General features: G+C 58.5%; 2 protein-coding genes across 2 annotated transcripts in view; both read left to right on the top strand.

Moving 5' to 3' along the window:
* Positions 1–8,455, top strand: part of HMCN2 (hemicentin 2) — a 143,752-nt gene extending 135,297 nt beyond the window's left edge. Inside the window, exons 88-98 of the mRNA XM_036261616.1 lie at positions 349–486; positions 579–700; positions 1,021–1,258; positions 2,313–2,375; positions 2,503–2,625; positions 3,262–3,396; positions 4,285–4,413; positions 5,040–5,360; positions 6,024–6,143; positions 6,997–7,123; positions 8,110–8,455. Of these exons, the coding sequence (XP_036117509.1) occupies positions 349–486; positions 579–700; positions 1,021–1,258; positions 2,313–2,375; positions 2,503–2,625; positions 3,262–3,396; positions 4,285–4,413; positions 5,040–5,360; positions 6,024–6,143; positions 6,997–7,123; positions 8,110–8,455 (1,862 nt within the window). The remainder of the gene's footprint in view (positions 1–348; positions 487–578; positions 701–1,020; positions 1,259–2,312; positions 2,376–2,502; positions 2,626–3,261; positions 3,397–4,284; positions 4,414–5,039; positions 5,361–6,023; positions 6,144–6,996; positions 7,124–8,109) is intronic.
* A 10,809-nt stretch (positions 8,456–19,264) lies between these two features.
* Positions 19,265–19,897, top strand: part of ASS1 (argininosuccinate synthase 1) — a 48,051-nt gene continuing 47,418 nt past the window's right edge. The window contains exon 1 of the mRNA XM_036261174.1: positions 19,265–19,308. The gene's annotated coding sequence lies outside the window, so the exon portion shown is untranslated. The remainder of the gene's footprint in view (positions 19,309–19,897) is intronic.

Genomic DNA, 19,897 nt, shown 5'->3' with positions numbered 1-19,897 from the left:
GGTCGAGAGAGAGAGAGAAGGTAGACTTGTTTGATTTTCAACTTGGTCCAGCACATCCGTCGTGGTGGCCTGTGAAGTCCCGGGCTCGGGGTGACCCGTAGCCCTCAGGATTTGTGGAACTGAGTTGAATATCAACAAGTCGTGCACTTCTTTATAAATGTGTTTTGCTAATTTCATAACCCCACCAAGAAGTAGATATTGGCCTTGGCCACTTGTTCTGACCCAGGAACTGGTCCAGGTAGTCTTGGCGCTGAGCTCTCCTGGGGTGACAGGGAGTCACAAAGGGACCTTGCGGGGCTGCCCTCAGCACCTGGCCCTAACCTGGCCCCCGCACCTCACCCTGCCCAGGGCCTCTGATGCGGGTGCTCGTGGTCACCATCAACCCCCTCTACTGGGCACTGGCCGAAGAGCGCGGAGACGCCCTGAACGGCCATTCCCTGACTGGTGGCGAGTTCCGCCAAGAGTCGCACGTGGAGTTTCCCACAGGTGCGTGGGGCTCCCCCAGGTGGGCCAGGTGGAGTGGGGCCCGAGCCAGGGCCTCTCCCCCTGACTCCAGGCTGGACGGGGATGGCTTGCAGGCGAGCTGCTCACGATGACCCAGGTGGCCCGGGGCCTGGATCCTGACGGCCTCCTGCTCTTCGACGTGGTGATCAGTGGTGACATCCCTGAGAGGCTGGCTGACGCAGACCTCCAAGTGCAGGTGCGGACGAGCCCTGGGTGCACAGATGGGTGGGTGAGAGACCACAGGATGTCCTGCCTGCACCCACCCTACACCCCGGCAGAGGCCGAGCGTGGCCCGGCCTTGGACTGAGGTGGGAACTCGTAGGAAGATACTCTGGGCCCACCTCTCGGCCTCTGGGGACATTCTCCCCGTTCCATAAACAAAATAACCCTGTGACCTGCCCGAGGCTGCCCACCAGGTCTCTTCCCCAGCATCCGGGGAGTGGGGCTGAGGGTCCCGGGTCCCAGGCTGCTGGGAGTTGGAAGTGCCGATGTTCTCCCCACCCCTTCCTCCTCTAGGACTTCCAGGAGAACTACGTGCAGACGGGGCCCGGCCGGCTCTTCGTGGGCTCCACGCAGCGTGTCCTGCTGGACGACCTCCCGGTGTCCCTGCGCTGCAAGCACAGCGTCCAGTACGACGCGGCCCGGGGCCCCCAGCCCCAGCTGGTGCAGCACCTGCAGGCCTCCGCTATCAGCTCGGCCTTCGACCCCGAGGCCGAGGCCCTGCGCTTCCAGCTCACTACAGCCCTGCGAGCCGGTGAGGGCCCCAGCCTGCCCCCGCCCCCGCTGCCCCGCTAACAGCTGTGTGCAGCCCGAATGCAGCTGCCCAGAGAGCAGGGACTCGGGACAGACAGCTCAGCCCCTTGCTCCTGTCCCTCCATCCACAGCCCAGCAGGGACACAGCTCTTCAGGCCACCCCCTTCAACCCTCCAGGGCATTTCCCCGGGCCCCAAGGGCAAGGTCTGAACCACCCCAGGCTGGTGCCCCCTTCAACCCTCCAGGGCATTTCCCCGGGCCCCAAGGGCAAGGTCTGAACCACCCCAGGCTGGTGTTCAAGACTCGAATCGTGCCCCACCCTCCTCCCAAGGGTGCCTGTGCCAGAGACCCCGCCCAGACCTGGGAGCCACTCGTGAATGTACCATACACTCAGTCAGCAGAGGCCAAAAATATTCCTGCCACCGTGACTGGAGGCCCCAACCTGTTTTAATCCTTGAACATGGGACAGTGGTAGGAGCATAGCCGTGAGGTTGGGCAGACCCTGGTTCAAACCCAGCCGCCCCACTTCTCAGCCGTGAGGCCTTGGGGGCAGGGCCCTGGCCCTCTGTGAGCCTCCGTGTGCCCATCTGTGAAACGGGCATGACGTCACCTGCCTTGCCGGGTGCAGGAGCAGAGGTGCTATCTCTAAAAGCCTCACCGGGCACCCAGTGGCTGCGTTATCAAGGGTGCTGTCCCGATGACCATCCGGGCAGTCTGGCGTCCTTCCTGTGTCCAGAACTCAGTCAGGCCCCACCCTGCCTCGGGCCCCACCCTGCCTCGGGCGGCTGTCTGGTGCTCACTTCCCCAGCCGGTGGCCAGGCCTCTCCTCTGCATCGGCAGGAGCAGTTTTCCTGTACGACCTCCTGCTTTGTACTCATGATTTCTGTGTCTGCCAGCCACCGTCTGGCCAGCGCGTGTGAGCCCCTCATGACACGGCCCACAGCAAGGCCTTGGGCAGCCCTGGCCCAGGACAGAGGCTGAGCACCTGGCTGGGGGGCCTCGTCTGGCCAAACTGATGTCCTGTGTCCTTGGGGCCTGTCCTCTTTGCCTTGCAGAAGAGAATGAAGTCAGCTGCCCAGAGGGCTTTGAGCTGGACACCCAGGGAGAGTTTTGCGTGGGTGAGCGCCCTGTCCCTACCCTGGCATGGATGAGGGCGGGCCCGCAGCCTGGGATGGACGAGCTGAGCTGTCCTGCCAGCTGCCAGGAGGGCCTGTGCATGCAGGCCACCAGCTGTCCCCACCCCAGACAGGGACGAGTGCTCCAGTGGCCCCAGCCCCTGCTCCCACTCCTGCCACAATGCACCTGGCCACTTCTCCTGCTCCTGCCCGGCTGGCTTCACCCTGGCCGGGGACGACCGGAACTGCAGGGGTGAGTGGCCTGCGGAGAGGTTCTCCTTGGACCTGGCCGGGGGGGGGGGGGTTCTGGGGCCACTCAAGGGATGGTCTGTTCCCGAGGGCACTGGATGTCAGCCTGGGTGTTCTGATGCCCTGTTCCCTCTGGAACTTTCTGTTATGAGGACCACAAATGGGACAGGCTCACATACTGGGGGTGATGGGATCCCCAGAGACATACACGGGGCCACCACGCAGTCAGGGTACTCAGACCGCTGAGCCTGGACGCCGCCTCGCAAGCTGCCCCTCACGCAACAGCCACCTGGGCTGGGGGCGGGCCGCTGGCTCTCCCACAACTCTACCCTGGGACACTGTCCGCACCTGACCCCCACCTGTGCCCCTCCACTCCCACCCTGGGACCTGGCACCTGGCACCACTACACCCGCGCTGGGCGCCCGTGGGCACGGTCTGCAGCCTCACGTCAGATGCCGCCGTCGGGCCCCTTGGGGTGGGCTCTGTGTTTGTGGGGGTGCCAAGATGATGGGCAGAGCTAGCAGGAGGGAGGACCTTCATCCCTGGGGCTCCCGGGCTGGGACTGAGGCTGTGCGCAGAGGCCAGACCAGAGGGGCTGGGGGCATGTGTTCATGCAGCCCCTGCCCCTGCCCACCCGCAGATGTGGACGAGTGCACATGGCATTCCGAGCTCTGCCCGGAGGGACAGCGCTGCGTGAACCTGCTCGGGTCCTACCGCTGCCTCCCCGACTGCGGGCCTGGCTTCCGGGTGGCCGCGGATGGCGCCGGTTGTGAAGGTGACAGGGACGCGGTGTGGGGTGGTCTGTGATTGGCACTGGGACAGCGGGCCTTCAGGGAAACGCACTCTCTCGGCGGGAGGAGCACAGGGAGGCTGGGGAGGGAGGTCGGACGTGGCCTGGCTGCTGGAGCAGCTCGGACGAGACTTCTTTCCGGGCCTCAGGCATGTCACTGTCCAGTGAAGGCACGCGGGTCAGGGGTGGCACACGTGCCACATCTGCTGCCACTTCCTGGCTCCCCTCCTGGGAGGGCCCCGCCTACCGGCAGCCTCTGCACCTCCTCCGCGGGGCTCCCCCAGCAGCCCTGCAGCCGGCCCGTAACGGAGCCCAGGTGCCACCTGGTGGGGCCTCTAGGGTCCTTCCTGCCCTACCGTTCTGTGCTTCCATGGCCGGGGGTCCTGCTGGCCCCTCTGAGAGAGGCCATCGAAGGAGGGGAAGAAGCAGGGTGGCACCTGAACCCAGAAAGGCAGTCATTTGACTCCAGTGGCCGCAGGGCCCTCGGAGGGCCCTCTTCCCGGGCCCCCCTGCCTCCTGCTGCCTTCCGCCCCCCTCCCTTCACTGACCACGCGCCAGGCTCCTCAGCCCTTCGCACCAGGACCCGGTTTCTCTCCATGGCCCCCTGAAGAGGTCTGGTCCCACCCTCTCTACAGTGAGGGAACCGAGGCTCAGGGAGGGAGAGCCACCTGCTCAAGGACCAGGAGCTGCGGCGAGCTCAGTCCAAGCGGGGACTCCGCCCCCAACGCCTTCCTTCTCCTGGACACGAACTGTTTTACCCTCCAGAGCTGGTAGAATTGGGAGGCCCTGAGGCTGGATGAAGCCCAGGTGTGGAGAGGCGTGGCATGCCCCTGGGGGTGGGCTTGGGGCTCAGCCACACCCCTGCCTCCTCAGATGTGGACGAGTGTCGGGAGCAGTCTGACGAATGTCACTACAACCAGATCTGTGAGAACACCCCGGGCGGGCACCGCTGTGGCTGCCCCAGGGGGTACCGGATCCAGGGCCCCGGCCTGCCCTGCCTAGGTACGGGGGACACCACACCCTGCTTGGGGCCCTGGTCGGCACAGCCTGTCTCCCAGGCAGGGAGTGTTTACGTCAAGGGCCGTGAACAGTCGACCGCAGCCACGCTGTCTGAGCCTCACCACGGCCTGCTCCCTGCTCTGCCCTCCTCACCCCACCCTGCAAGGTCACCTTCCCGGGGACCCTGGGGAGGAGGTGGAGAGAAGCGGGTGGGTCTCAGAGACGCTTAGGAGCTGGATGGGCCTCACTAGGGCCCTGAAGGGAGGGGGCCAGGGACAGTTGGAGTCTGGGATTCCGTTCAGAGCTGGGGGAGGTTGAGGCCTCTCTGAGTAGTGGAGGCTGGATGGGGGAGGAGGCGGGGGGGGGGAGGCCAGGGGGGAGGCAGAGGCCGGGTGGGGGAGGAGGCCAGGTGGGAGGAGAGGCCGGATGAGAGAGGAGGCCGGGTGGGAGGGGAGGCCGGGTGGGAGGGGAGGCCGGGTGGAGGGGAGGCCAGGTCAGGGAGGAGGCTGGGGTGTTCCAGGACGGGAAGGCTGGAGGCAGGCCCGTGTGCAGCTGGATTCTAGGGAAGGCCCGAGAGCTGTGGAGCCCTGGGCCCCCCTCAGCACCCTGCCTGGCCCCCCTCCTTCCAGACATCAACGAATGTCTGCAGCTGCCCCGGCCCTGTGCCTACCAGTGCCACAACCTGCAGGGCAGCCACCGCTGCCTGTGCCCCCCGGGCCACACCCTCCTCCGAGACGGCCGGACCTGCACCCAGATGGAGCGGAGTGTACAAAACGTGACCACCGTCAGCCACCTGGGCCCCTTGGTGCCCTGGCTGCGGCCCCACACCCCCCTCCCCAGCGGCTCCTACCTCGCCTGGGTCTCCCTCCGGCAGGGTCCCAGAACCCCGAGCAGTGTGGGCCGCGCCTGGTGCCCCCCTGGCTTCATCCGGCAGAACGGCGTCTGCACAGGTAGGGACAAGCTCCAACTGCCCCAGCGGGGACACAGCCACTGTCTGGGGCTGCTAGGCTGGGCGTGTGGGCCCCACGCCCTGTTCAGAGACCCAGGGCTCACAGGCAGGAGGGGTGGGCTGCTTCTTACCATGAGCATCTCGGAGCCCTGGCCGTGCTCACGGCAAGTGGCTTCCAAGAAGGGCGTGGCGTGTTTTCCAAACTGTGTAGGTTCAGGACACTTTGCCAGTGTCCCAGGAACCCACTTTGAGAAACACTGCTCTGGATGCACAGGGGTGAGGAGTAGGGAGGGAGGCCGTCAGGACTGAAGGACTGTGGGAACGAGCCTGGCTGCAGAGAGGCGAAGGGGCGGGCGGCGGCCAGGAGGGTGACATGCTCCAGCGCTCCTGCCTGGACAGCAGGCCCTGCACTGGCCGGGAGGCCTCACCCAGGCCTTGGCGAGCGCGAGGTGGACACACAGAGCTCCCCACTCTCACCGAGCCCGCCAAGCCCCGGGGCCTCCTAACTCCCCATCCAGAGTTGGACAAGGCAGGGCAGGGAGGAGCGGACCACCTGTCAGGGGCTTCCTTGGCCTGCCCCCGGCCCTGCGGGCAGTGTGTGGCACGCGGGTGTCTGTGACTCAGCATGTATCTCTGCTCCATCACCCCCCCGTGCCTGGACCAGACCTGGATGAGTGCCAGGTGAGGAACCTGTGCCAGCACGCCTGCCGAAACACTGAGGGCAGCTACCAGTGCCTCTGCCCTGCCGGCTACCGCCTCCTCCCCAGCGGGAAGAACTGCCAGGGTGAGCTGCTGCCCAGATGCCCGAGGGGCCAGGGCAGGGCCAGTCTGCTCTCTGCAGCCCTTCTCCATCTCGTGCGATCTGAGGGAGGGGCAGGGAGACGGGCTCCAAGGTGTTAGGTGACCACCCCAGGTACCCACAGCCAGGCTGGGCCCCACAGCCCATGCAGGAGCTGAGAGATTGCATGGCAGGCTCTGAAAACAGCCCTGGGATCCATCACACCTCTGCTGGGTGTCCCTGGGCAACTCACTTCACCTCTCTGAGCCTCAGCCTCCTGGTGAAATGGGACAGCACAGGCCTCCCCTGAGTGACGGGATGAGACCCGTGGAAGGGGGGCACAGAGCCGGCGCTCACAGTAGGATAGCTGCTGCTGGTGGTTAGTGAGGTCTTCTGACTCGCAGTGAGCACCCTTCCCTGCGGCGCTCGGGCTGGGCCGGCCGTGCTGCTGCCCCGCTGGACTGTGGGAGTCCTGCCGGCTTTGTCATCTCCACCCTCACTCTGTCATGGGGCCAGTGACTGTCCCCTGAGAGCGGTGGGGCATCCGCCGGGGCAGACAAGGATTGGGGCGCTCTGCCCATGGGCAGTGGGCACTCTGGGGCCGAGGGCAGCCCTCATCTCTCCCTGGCTCTCCATCTGAGCTCTAGGCTCAGAGGGCTCCAGGGTGCCCACCACCATGCCCCGGGGGAGATGGTGGCCTGCTGGCCGGGCTGTCACAGCCCAGGCTGACTGGGGACACGTCGAGAAGGTTCCTGATCCTCCGCGGGGATCCCACACACAGCTCCCGCCCCAGGCCTTCTGCCCTTCCGCTTTGCCCCACCTCCTCGTCCCCCCTTCTCTCCTTCCCACCACCACACAGACATCAATGAGTGTGAGGAGGACGGCGTGGAGTGTGGGCCCAGCCAGATGTGCTTCAACACCCGCGGCAGCTACCAGTGTGTGGACACGCCATGTCCTGCCACCTTCCGGCAAGGCTCCAGCCCCGGGTACGGGCTGGGCTGGCTGGGGGTGGGGGTGAACTGGGAATGGAGGAAGGGGGCGTGTTATCTGCAGGGAGCTGGGCCGCTTACACTCCGGCTCCTCCACGCCTGGACCCCTCCTCCAGGCCAGGTCTCAGGCAGAGGCCCCCCGAGGACCAGTGGGGTCAACCCTGCCTGAACTCCCGGGCAGGGCCTCTGTGCCCTCATGAAGAGCGCCTGCTGCAGGCGCTCTGCGTGCCAGCTGCCTGGACACTATCGTTTCCTGCAGTGGTGCGTCAGCATGGAGCACTGGGGACCCGGAGAGGCCAGGGCTGGGGGGGGGGGCGGGGGTGCCCGAAGATGTGCACCTGTGCGGACACATGAACACACATAAAACCTTGGACACGGGAACACAGACACAGACACACAAACGCCACCCAGAAACACAGAAGCCCACAGATACACAAACAAACCCACAAACACATTTCCACCACACTGCCCACTGGGGCTGTAGACACTGACAGATGCAGGCTCTGGGTTCGTGGCCGATGCAGCTGCACCTGCTCGGTTAGGAAACGTGTCCTGGGGTACCTGCCCGGGGTCAGGCTTTATGGGGGGGGGTACCCGTGCAAGGCTGAGCAGGTGTCTTTGAGTGCCCCTTCGCACCCTCCCACCCAGACAGGTGACTTTGCCCTGGGGCTCTGGAGGGCTCTATGTGGCCGCCCTGTGGGAGAGGAGGCTGGAGTGGGCTGGAGGCGGCTTGTTGGCTGCCCTGGGGGGTGAACTGTCAAAGGCCGCTGAAGGGACCTGCTCCAATGTGGAAGGACGTATCTCTGGCTTCTCTGGGCCTCAGTTTGCTGATCTCTAAATCGGGCCAACAGTGGTACTTGTAGCGAAGCCATCTGGAGTGCTGGGGGCTGGTGGCGCTTGGGGAACTACAGGGGTCAGGGTGGGGTCTGGCTCCGGCTGCAGTGCTGGGTGGCACCCGGAGCCTGTGCTCTGTCCTCCCCCAGGACGTGCTTCCGGCGCTGCTCGCGGGACTGCAGCGCCGGCGGCCCCTCCACGCTGCAGTACAAGCTGCTGCCGCTGCCCCTGGGCGTGCGCGCCCACCACAGTGTGGCCCGCCTGACAGCCTTCTCCGAGGCGGGCGTCCCCGCCAACCGCACGGAGCTCAGCGTGCTGGAGCCGGACCCTCGGAGCCCCTTCGAGCTGCGCCTGCTGCGCTCCGGCCGCGGCGCCGTCTACACCCGCCGCACACTCACCCGCGCCGGCCTCTACCGGCTCACGGTGCGCGCAGCGGCGCCGCGCCGCCAAAGCCTCTACGTCCTGCTCATCGCCGTGTCCCCTTACCCCTACTGAGGGGCGGGGTTACTGGCACCAGCTTTCAGCTAGAAACCTGGGAGTGAGGGGTGGGAAGGAGCCCAAATAACCCCTCACCGCCCAGGCCAGGCTGCTGGTGGGACAGAGTGGCCCTTGCGCAACGGATGTCATCTTCTCCCGCCTCCATGCGTCATCTGGACTTTAAGTAAACACGACCGCGCGCAGCCTTGACCCAGGATAACAAGGACCCAAGCTGCCCCTGCTCTCCCCACTCCCCGTGGGGGCGGAGGCCTGCAGGCAGTCCACAAAGGCTACCATAGGTGGCAAAGCCCACAGGCAGGGCTGGGGGAAACCTGAGATCTGACCTGCTCCTCCAGGCTTGCTCCTAGCCCCAGGGGGACCTGGTCTGGGTAGGACACAGTGTCCCAGGACACCTTAGGGGAGGGGCAGGCCCTGGGGATGGCAGCTGCCACCTGCCCACCTGGCACTGTCACCTGGACCTGGGGTGTGTGTATATATGTACACCATAAAAACGTGTTTTGAAGCAGCTCGAGTTCTTCATCCAGTTCTTTGCTTCGCAAGGAGGAGCTGTAACTGTAGGGAAACCACCATCATCTGACGCAGGAGCACTGGGCTAGGAGAGTCCCTATGGGTCGGGGGGCCCAGGCACCCCTCTGGGCTGTTTTCTCATAGAAAATATGACTGTGACAGTAGCCACCTCATAGGGCTGTGAGGAGGATGACACGAGAAGAAAATGCATGGCACCGACAGCAACACGTGGCAGCAAAAGTAATTCTTAGAATAACCCTTCATTCTTTCTAATGAATGAATACATTCAGCCATTTCCTCAAACACCAAAGATTCATTCGGTCCTACTGTGTGCCAGGCACAGACATAGAGTCCTGCGCACAGGACCTCACATTCTAGTGGCAAAGGGCTCATGCACAGGCAGGAAAGGAAGCACGCAATGCACCCCGGTTAGTTAGAGAGGGGTGCGGAGGAGAAAAACCAAGTTGGGATGGTGGGGGTGGGGCGGGGGCAGTTTTAACGGGCCAGTCAGAGTGGGCCTCCAGAGCAGGCGGGTTTCAGCAGAGACCTGGAGAGAGTGAGGACCAGTGTGCAGACACCTGGGGAAGAGTTTCTGGCGGAGGGAGCAGCAAATACCAGCAGGAGGGTGCTTGGCAAGGGAGGGCCAACAAGGAGGTGCGGGAGGCTGGAGTTGGGTGTTATTGTGGGGTGAGGAAGATGGAGGTGCAAACAGAAAGGTGAGGGGGTTGGGGCAGATCCCATGGCCTTTGGGCCACTGTGGGGACTTCGGCTTTGAGGAGTGAGTTGGGGAGGAACAAGATAAGAACATCTAGCAGGTATTGGTGCATCTCCAGTGTGCTGGGACGGGGTCTGAGTTCCTCGACTTCTCCCCCTCCTTGTCCCTGCCCTCCTTCCTGGCCTGGCCGCAGCCCTGCCTCCGGACCCTCCGCCTGTGCACGTGGTTCTGGAGAGGAGGGGGCCTTTCTCCCGGCTCCCAGTGCTCAGGGTGACACTGTCCCGTTCTCTCGTCTGGTCGATGACAAGGAAAGCTGTCTGCGTTATTTCCTCTTAAGGGGCAAATGATGCCCAGACTGTTCCAGCAAAGAGGGGGTAAACAAAGAAAAAATTGCTGTGCCCATTTTCCAGATAGAGAAAAGGAGGCTCAGAGAGGAGACATGACCCAGTCACTTGCCTGATAGGTGACTGGTTAGTGGTAGACCAGTCTAACTCCTGACTCCAACCTCACAGCCCCAACGGAATCTTCCTCAGGGCCCTTCCACTTTTGGGGTTTTTTTTGTTTTGTTTTTTGCTTTTTAATCCTCACCTGAGGATATTTTTCCATTTATCTTCAGATAGAGTGGGAGGGGGAAAGAGAGAGAGAGAGAGAGAGACAGAGAGAGAGAAGCATCAATGTTAGAGAGCTACATTGATTGGTTGTCTCCCACGTGACCCCGACCAGGGTGGGGGACTGAACTGCAACCCAGGTACATGCTCTTGACCAGAATCGAACCCGTGACTCATTGGTCCGTGGGCTGACGTTCAAATTGCTGAGCCAAACCGGCCAGGGCAATGCTGATTTCTTTTAAACCAGGGGTCTGCAAACATTTTCTGTAAAGGGCCAGATAGTGAATATTTGGGGCTTCACAGACCTTAGTGTCTGTCGAAACTACTCCCCTCACCATGGTGTCACCAAAGCAGCTGCGAACCAATGCGTGTGGCTGTTTCAATAAAACTTTATTTATGGAAACTTACATTTGCAGCTGACATAATTTTCACAGGTCATAGAATAGTCTTTTGATTTTTTCCAGCCCTTTTCAAAGGCAGAAACCATTCGTAGCTTGCAGGCTGTACAAAAACAAGCGGTTTAAACCACAGAAGTCACTAGCAATGGAATTTCAGGCTGGGTGGAGAGACACTGGGAAGAAGTGGAGGAAGGGCCTCCCCGGCCCTCCCACACCCCGTTTGTCCAGGGCCCCACTGGGAGGCCCTTCCTTGGGCTGAACAGCCCCATTTGTGCAACCCGAGGTGCTATAGGGTTCATGTTGTGACCTATGAACCCCGCCCTTTGCTGGGCTGTTAATTTTTTTTCTTTATTGATTTTAGAGAGAGAGGAAGGGAGAGGGAGAGAGAGATAGAAACATCAATGAAAGAGCACACCGATTGGCCGTCTCCGGCATGCCCCCCACTGGGGATTTGGCCCACAACCTGGGAATCAAACTGGTGACCTCTTGGTGCATGGGTCGATGCCCAGGTTGACACTCAACTACTGAGCCGCACCGGCCAGGCTGGGCTGTTCATCTTTTGTGGAGCCAGCAACTCGCAGCTCAGGAGACTTTCAGCAGAGGTGAGACCCGCAGAGTGGAGGGACGACTCCTCTGTCACCCCTGCTGTCCTGCCTGCCTCTCCCCAAGCTCACCCTGGCCCTCCGTGTCTGTGACGTGTCCCCCTGTTAAACACCCACTGCCTTCAGGACCTGAGTTTAATTCCTTCAGTACTGGAGCCCCCGTAGGTTCGGGGCAGAAAACAGCATGCCCCTTTCCCAGATGAGGAATGGGGGCTCAGACAAGGTGAGCCGCTTGTCCAAGTTCAACCACCCCAGAGGAGAAAGGGAGGACTCAACCCAGGCCCATCTGACTCCACAGCCCAGGGGCTCCGGGCTCCAGGCTGCCCCGCCTCCACTCTGAGGAAGGAGGAGAGGGAGGGCCCACAGCAATGCCAGACAGGCTCAGCCAAGGGAGCACCGGGTCAGCCGGCCTCCCTCCTCCCCCACCTCCTCCTAGGTGTCCCCTCGGAGGCGCTGACTGAGGCTGGTGAAAGGAGTCATGGCTCCAAGCCATGCAGCAAGCCCGTGGCAGACTTGGCCTTGACTCCAGGCTGCTAGTCCCAGTCTGACGCTCCCCCGCCCCGTCCACCCCGCCCACTTCCACAGGGATCGGCACCCAGTACAGTAGCCAGCTCCGAGGGGTGTTTCCACTTCTATTCTCCAGCTTCTGGCTGTCATCGGCCAGGGCCCCGGCCAGCCGCCCAGCCCCCTGGTGCCGCCTGACCTCTGAGGCTGTTCTGAACCATCTGGGGTGGAAAACAACCCTGCAGGTCACTTATTAAACTCCGTGATGTAGCTTTTCCAAGAACACAATAACTGGACTCTGTGTTCCTTCTGGGTGGGGACTGGCAACCTGGGGTCTGGCCTAGAGGGCACTCTCTGTTCCTGGGGCTAGGTCCCAGGCCTGGCAGTGGCAAAGTGGCTTCTGGTGCCAACCATGAGATGGCTGCAGGGCAAGGTGCTCGGAGTCCCTGCACACCCAGGTCCCTCCTCGACCTGCAGGTGCAGAGCCCTTGAGTGGCAGAGGAGAGACAGAGGACAGGAGGGGCCTACTCCTTGGTTAGGGACACAGGCAGGATCTATGTCTATAGGTTGCTGAGGGATTTAAAGAGATTACATCCACCGAGGGTGCCCTTCAGCAGTTCAGACAAGTAGTCACAAAAGTCAACTCCAACCTTTATTATTTTTTTTTCTTTATTGATTTTAGAGAGAGAGGAAAGGAGAGGGAGATAGAAACATCGCTGAGAGAGAACATCGATTGGCCGCCTCCTGCACGCCCCCCACTGGGGATTGGGCCCATAGCCTGGGCATGTGCCCTGACTGGGAATCGAACTGGCGACCTCTTGGTGCACGAGTCGATGCTCAACCCCTGAGCCACACCAGCCGGGCCAGCTCCAACCTTTAGAAAACCCACCCTAGCTGCAGTGTGGAGGGCGATTTGGAAGAGGTGGTGAGTCCAGGCAGGAAGATAGGTGAGGTGTCTCCTGCAGAGGTACAGGTGAGAGTAAATGATGGCCTAAGGCCCTGGCCGGTTTGGCTCAGCGGTTAGAGCGTCGGCCTGCGGTCCCGAGAGACCCGGGTTTGGTTCCCGCTAAGGGCATGTACCTCGGTTGCAGTTTGTCCCCGGCCCTGGTTGGTCATGCGGGTGGCAGCCACTCGATGTGTCCCTTTCACATCGATGTTTCTCTCTCTCTTCCTCTCTCCCCCTCCCACTCTACCTGAACAAAAAATAGAAAAATGTCCTCAGGTGAGGATAAAAAAAAAAAATGATGACCTAAGTTAAGACAACAGCAGTGGGGGAGAAAGAGAAGGAACAAGAGCCGGCGTGTTCCTCCATTTGATTGATGGAAACTTTAGGCATCTACCCTCTCATGGCAGCATGGGAGAGAGGATATGACAAGAGCCAATCTGGTGTTGGAGGGAACGGGTCAGAGGGGCACCCCCAAGGAACAGTGTGTGCAAGGACCATAGGCAAGAAAGAGCCAGCACGTGGAAGAAACCACAGCAGGCCAGTACATCAGGAACATAGTGGGTAGGGGCAGAGGAGGAAGTGCAGGGCACTAGGTGGGCACTAGGTTTGATCCTAAGGGTGATGGGGGATCAACAAAGTCTTTTAAAAAATCTTTTTAATTCATTAACATTTGAGAATACATCTGTAAACTTAAAAAATCTCTAAAAAAATTTTTTTTTCCTTTATTGATTTTAGAGACAGAAGTGAAAGGGAGAGAAATATCGATGAGAGAGAACATTGGCCGCTTCCTGCATGCCCCCCACTGAGGATTTGGCCCGCAACTTGGGTATGTGTCCTGACCGGGAATCAAACCAGTGACCTCGCCCTGGCCGGTTTGGCTCAGCGTTTGGAGCATTGGCCTGCGGACCAAAGAGTCTCGGGTTCGGTTCCTGCTAAAGGCGTGTACCAAAAAAACAAAACAAATTAGTGACCTCTTGGTGCATGGGTCGATGCTCAACCACTGAGCCACACCAGCCGGACAACTTTAAAAAATCTTTTAAAACACATATCCACAATACCATTATCATGTCTTTAAAAATCAACAGTAATTCCTTGCTATCATCAAGTAGCCTATCAAACATCCAATTGCTCATAAAGATGGTATTTCTTTTATGATTTAAAAAAAAGTCAGGATCCAAATAAGGTCTACACATTGTGATTGATTGTCCTTTATGTATTTTAACTCAAAGTTCCTCTGTCTCATTTTTTTCTTTAAAACTTTTAAAATCAATTTTATTCATATATAATTATTCCAATAATACAAAGTTGGTTCAACACCCGAAAATCAATGTAATTCACCACATTTATAAAATAAAGAAGAAAATCATGATCATCTCAATAGATGCAGGAAAAGCATTTGATAAAATTCAGCCCCTACTCATGATAAAAACTCTCAACAAACTAAGAATAAAAATAAACTTCTTCATCTGATGAGAAGCATCTATGAAAAGCCTACAACTAACATCATACTTAATAGTGAAAGACTGAATGAATGGCTTCCCCTAAGATCCCAAATAAGGCAAGGATATCCACTCTCACCAAACTTTGTACTAGGGGCCCTCGCCTTTGCAATGAGGCAAGAAAAAAGCACAAAGATAATAAAGGGAAAAGTAAAACTGTCTCAATTCACAGACAACATTATTATCTAGAAATATCCTAGAAAACCCTAAGGTATTTACAAAAATCAACTATAATTAATTAGTGAATTTATCAAGGTTGTAGAATAGAAGGCCAATATAACCAAACCAACTGTATATTTATACACTAGCAACACAAATCTGGAAAAAGATATTTTAAATATCATTTGCAATAGTATCAAAAAGCTTAAAATACTTAAAAATAAATTTAATAAAAGACAGGCAAGACCTATACACTAAAAATTATAAAAACTATAAAACGTTGCTCAGATATCTTAGCCAAGAAGGATCTTTGGCACTCCCATTGAGAACTTTAATTAATACTACTCATCAAAAATGCCCCAACATGCCAGGACTTCTTCCTTTCTCTTCTCTAAATAACCCTAAAAACAAGAATAGGTCTCCACCTGGCAGCTAATCCAAAGTGTCCAATAAAATATTCATCACAAAGCTGGGCTCTGGAGCAGCCATACCTGTGATGCCAAGAAACCCTACCTCTTCTAGCACAAGAGGTGACCTTGTCCACAGTGATGTCACAGACTCCAGGCCTTTCCCATTATAACCGCATATTCTTTTCCCACTGGAGCATGGCCATTCCTACCCAGTCCATTTAGAAGCCCTATCACCTGTGTGGACAAAAAAGGGGCCACATACTAAACCTGCCAAGCTCCAGGGAGGCCTTACAAACTCAGAGACTTAAAGTAACCACATAGGATGGTTTGAAATGAAAACTTCCTAACTGTTTTTTTTGTTTGTTTTTTTGGTATATGCCCCTAGTAGGAACCGAACCCAGGACTCTCTGGTCCACAGGCTGATGCTCCAACCGCTGAGCCAAACCCGCCAGGGCTAAAAGTGAGTCATGGAGGGTAGTCATGTCCTAGACCAGTGTCTTCCTTGACAAAGGTCAATCTTGACCTTAACTGAGGGCCTGTCCGTTGTCTTTTTGCATCTACGACAACGCACCTTTGGAATGTCGGGGCAATTTCTGTTTTTCCAGACCCCGCAGGACACAATCATTGCACCAGAGCAGGGACCGCAAAACCCCCCAAGTGTTACTTTTATCGTGTTGTTTACTGTCAACTACCCTATCCCCACCGATGTCAAAGAAATATGTGTCGAATATGTGTGTTTCACTTTGTATCCAACCCCAGAGATTTCCCCTGCTTTGCATTCTCCTGCTTCCCAAATCTATCACCAGTGGACCCCATGTCACCCCCTACGTCTTCTCCTTTGATTCTAATGTATAAAATAAGATGCGAAACTGCCATTCTCTGGGGCATTTTCTCAATCCATTGAGATTTTGTTTCCCAGCTGGGCTCAAATGAAGTCGTAAAAGCTCTCTACAGGTTTGAACGGTTCTTACACTGATATCTGCAGGGACCTAATGAAACTCCAGCTCTTCTGGTTCTGGGCCTGCTAGTCTATACCCTTAAAAGATTTTACCTGGGATTTCACATCAAATAAAGAAGCTGTTCTGTGGCACTCGAGGGAACAGATTCCAGCACTGTCTTAGAGCTGCACCTCTGATTTAAAACAAAAATCGAATTTACCACCACTGAAGATCATTCAAGCCTCCTAAAGACTGACCCGACTGTTTGGGTTTCTTTTCCATTGATCAGGTAAATAGCAATGAACACCTTCTGAATACACCGTTTTAAGGTGTTTTTTAGTTCTACATAAATGGAGATATATACCATGGTCACAGATTGAAAAATTCAACATTCTTCTTCTTCTTCTTTTTTTTTTGGTACGTGCCCCTAGCGGGAACCAAACCCAGGACTCTCTGGTCCACAGGCCAACGCTCCAACCGCTGAGCCAAACTGGCCAGGGCATCAACATTCTTCTTAAGATGTCCAGTAGATTTATCAAAATTCCCAATCAAAATCCCAACAGGCTTTTTATATATAAACTGAAAAGCTGTTTCTACTATTTAATGCAAAAGACCTAGAATACCCAAAACAGTTCGAAACAACGAAGTTGGAAGGTATCCACCGACTTGAAGACTGACTGTAAAGCTATAGTGATCAAGATGGTGTGGTGTTGGCATAAGGATAAATAAATCAATGGAACAGAAGAGGGAAACTGGAAATAGACCCACACTTAGGTGGTCAATTGATTTCAACAAAGGTGCCAACGTAACCCAACAGAAAAGGGAAAGTCTTCAACTAATGCTAGAACAACTGGGAATTGATGTGGGGGGAAATGACCCATCGGAGGGTTTTAAGAACCAGTGACACTCTGACTCACGTGTTCAAGAACTCTGGCTGTTGAGGGACTAGACAGGGGTGGACAGCAGGGAGGGTGTCAGGAGGCTATGGGGAAGGCCGGAGTGAGGAGATGGAGGAGGTGGGGAGGGGGCAGGCGCTGGATATATTTGGAAGATGTAAACATCTCAGACTCACTGCCTCAGTTTCTCCACCTGGTCGGGCCAAGGTGCTGCTGTGCTTTCAGAGGTGCTACCCAGGGTCACTCTCCTGGGAGGTGTGTAGGCTCCTTGGGGAGCCCCGACCTGGGCCTGAGTGAAAGGCAAGGCCATGGTGACTGAGCCCCAGGTCGGGGATCCCCCTGGTCGTGCGCCAGTCCCGGACCCAGGAACAGCTCCGCAGGGTGAGTTCTGGGGCAGGGTATGGATGTCCACCTGGCAGATGGAGGGGGAGGTAAAGAGGCTCATCCAGAACCCAGCCAGTCTCCTCTCACCTTGAGCTCTGCCTCTGGGCAAACATCCACCCTGGTGCCCATGGGCAGGGCGCCTGCTGGCAGGTGGGTCCTTGTTTTCCTCGGAGGAGAGCTATGATCTCACCGCCCCTCATGTCACCAGCACCTGTACGTCAGGAAGGGTCAGTCCCCTGGGCTGGAACCATTCTGCAGAAATGCGAGGAGTAAATGTCCCCACAGCCTGTGGCTCCTCACATTCAGCTCAAACCTAAACTAGAGCGGAGGGTTTGGGCCAGAACTTCAGACACTGGGGTCTAGGCCTGTTCTGCCACTTGCATGCTGTGTGGCCCTGGGGAAAATACACCCTCCCCCTGTGCTGCAGGTTCTTCTCTGAAAAATGGGGATAATAGTAGCAAATGAAAGGCAGGAGAATCAGAGCACTGACAACCTTGAGGGTTATGGTGATGGCCCAGATCCATGGGGAATGCTGACCTTACCTCTCTTCCATGCCTGTGCCCCACCAGCCGTCCTTGGCTGGCTCCTCCCTCACCTGCCTTCCTTCTAAGGTCTGGGTAAGGGGCTTATCTGGGGCCTCCAATGACTTGGGGGAGCTTGGGGAACATCCAGCCTCACTTCCTCTCCACCGCCTCTGTGATAACTCCTATCCAACCACAACTTTCTGGAAGGACAGTGAATCTTAAGTAAGAAAGGAGGACGGAGCACAAAGCCGTGGGATGAAGACTCAGGGCAGCTCTGCCCCGAGGCGAGGCTGCAGGGGGAGGAGCCTGCCCAGCCTGCTCTCTGGCCAGTGTGCCGTCTGGGACTGGGCCTCCCTGCCTCCCTGCTAGGGTGGGGGGCCCAGAGGCGCCGCGAGTGGCCCAAGGGGCCAGCTGCCATTCCGCCTTCTAGCAGGAAGGTGCCTCAAGCCATCGGGGCATGCAGCCCCCCAGCGCTCATAGGGGAGGGGCGTCACCATCACTGCCACATCTGGGGCTGGGGGGCTCACAGAGACTTAAGCTGTGGTTTTGTTGGCAAATTGGTTTGATGCCTTTTCCCTCCAGGGAGAAGAGGGTCAATGGGGTAGGGGTAAAGGGGGGACATCTGTAATACTTGCAAAAATAAAAAATAAGCTGGCCTATGTGCTTGAGTGATACAGGGACCAAGGGACTAAGCCAGCATCCTTGGCCCCTCTCTGCTGAGGGTCCCTATCTCCGGCTGCTTCTTGGTTGCAGGAAAGGGCCTGGGACAGGGCTGCCTCCTGAACATCACCTACCGCCCCCCCACCCCCATTTCTCCCAAGATGGCTCAGGGCAAACCCAGCAGAGCGCTTTCAGGCTCCCACCTCCAATGGGGGGTGCAGTGGGGGTGGGGTGGGGTTCCGGGCTGGCAGGACTTAGAAAGCTGGAGGGAGGAGGGTCCTAACTATGGCCCTGCCTTGGACTGCTCAGGACCCGCGGTTTCACTGGGCTGTGGTTGTAGTGACCGATGCTCTGGGGCCTGGAAGCCAGGCTGGGAAACCCGAGTCCGGAACCTCTGAAGGCGACCTGGGTCCCAACTGCTTGTTTCTTTTTGCAGCAACAAGCGTCACCTCTGTGGCCCTAAACTCCCCCTACTGCCCAATGGGTTAGCAGTCAGTCAGTCTTCTAGGCTCTATTTACTGAGCGCCCTGGGCAATCTGGTCAGGTGCCAGGCTCTGGGGAGACAGCCAGCACCCCATCCTGGACTGGGACGAAACCCAGACTTTCCAGTGCCACGTCCGCCTCCGCCTCGGTCTTCTCAGCTGTACAATGGGTGTGGGGTCAGGGAGGGGCTTTGAGGTCAGCAGAAAGGCCAGCACAGGACAAAGGTGGGCATTTGATCCCCACTCCCACCTCGAAGCGCTTATCTGCTCCCCACGGGCCCGACCGGGTGGCAGGTCTCTGGCTGAAGGCTGCGCTCACCCTGCCAGTTGACCGGGTTCCAGCCCTGCTCCGGGAGGCAGGGGGAGGGGTGGGAACGGCTCGCAGTGGGGAGGAGGGGTAAGTGGAGGTCCAAGCAGGGAGGGCGAGGCCGGCTCTGACCACCCGCGGGTGGCCGCGAACGCTGAGCGGCTCCTCGGAGGGGGCGGGCCCGGGGGCGGGGCCTGCCCCGCGCCGTCCCCCACGTGTCCCGGGTCTCCCGCCCTGCCCCCGGCCCCGGGTTTATAACCCAGGATTCGCGCAGCAACCAGCCCTGCTCCGCCACCACCGCCTGGACCCCGGTAAGGTCGCCCTCTTCCCGACCACAGCGAGCAGGCGGAGGGGACCCCGGGCTCGGACCTGGACGGGAGGGAAGGGGGCCGACGCCCGGACTCCTGTTGCTCAAACGCCTGGCGGCCGGATTCCTGGGGTCCTCAGGCCGCGGGGAGGGGGCCGGGAGCCAGTCTCGGGTCTGTGGGGGCAGGTCAGGGTATGTGTCCTCTTCCCGCGCCCACTCCTGGATTTCCCCTCTGATCCAGCCCCCTCTCTGCCGCGGACCCCCCAGATGGAGACCTCGCGAGTCAGAGGTGTGCGGGTCCCGGATTCTCTCGCCCCTCGGTTCACCGCCCCGCCTCTGTCTCTGCCCCTTTTCTCCGGGTGAAACCAGAGTCCCACCCACCTCTGCCCCTTGGCCCCAGGCTTGGGCGCAGCAGCCCCGAGGCTCAGTTTACTGCCTGGCCAGTGCCTGGGGTGTGCCTGGGCTCCTTCCCCTGCAGGGGGCGGCCGCCACCTCCTGCCCCCTAAAAGGGATTTGCGTGCCCCGCGCAGGTGGGGCCGGCGTAGGTGCCTGGCTTCCGCTGGCATGGGGCTCTGGGATCTGGACGGTGGGAG

This window comes from Molossus molossus, unplaced genomic scaffold (assembly GCF_014108415.1).
Source record: "Molossus molossus isolate mMolMol1 unplaced genomic scaffold, mMolMol1.p scaffold_m16_p_14, whole genome shotgun sequence".
Classification (NCBI taxonomy): domain Eukaryota; kingdom Metazoa; phylum Chordata; class Mammalia; order Chiroptera; family Molossidae; genus Molossus; species Molossus molossus.
Note: the sequence above shows the minus strand (reverse complement) of the source record. Positions and strands in the feature narration are given on the sequence as shown.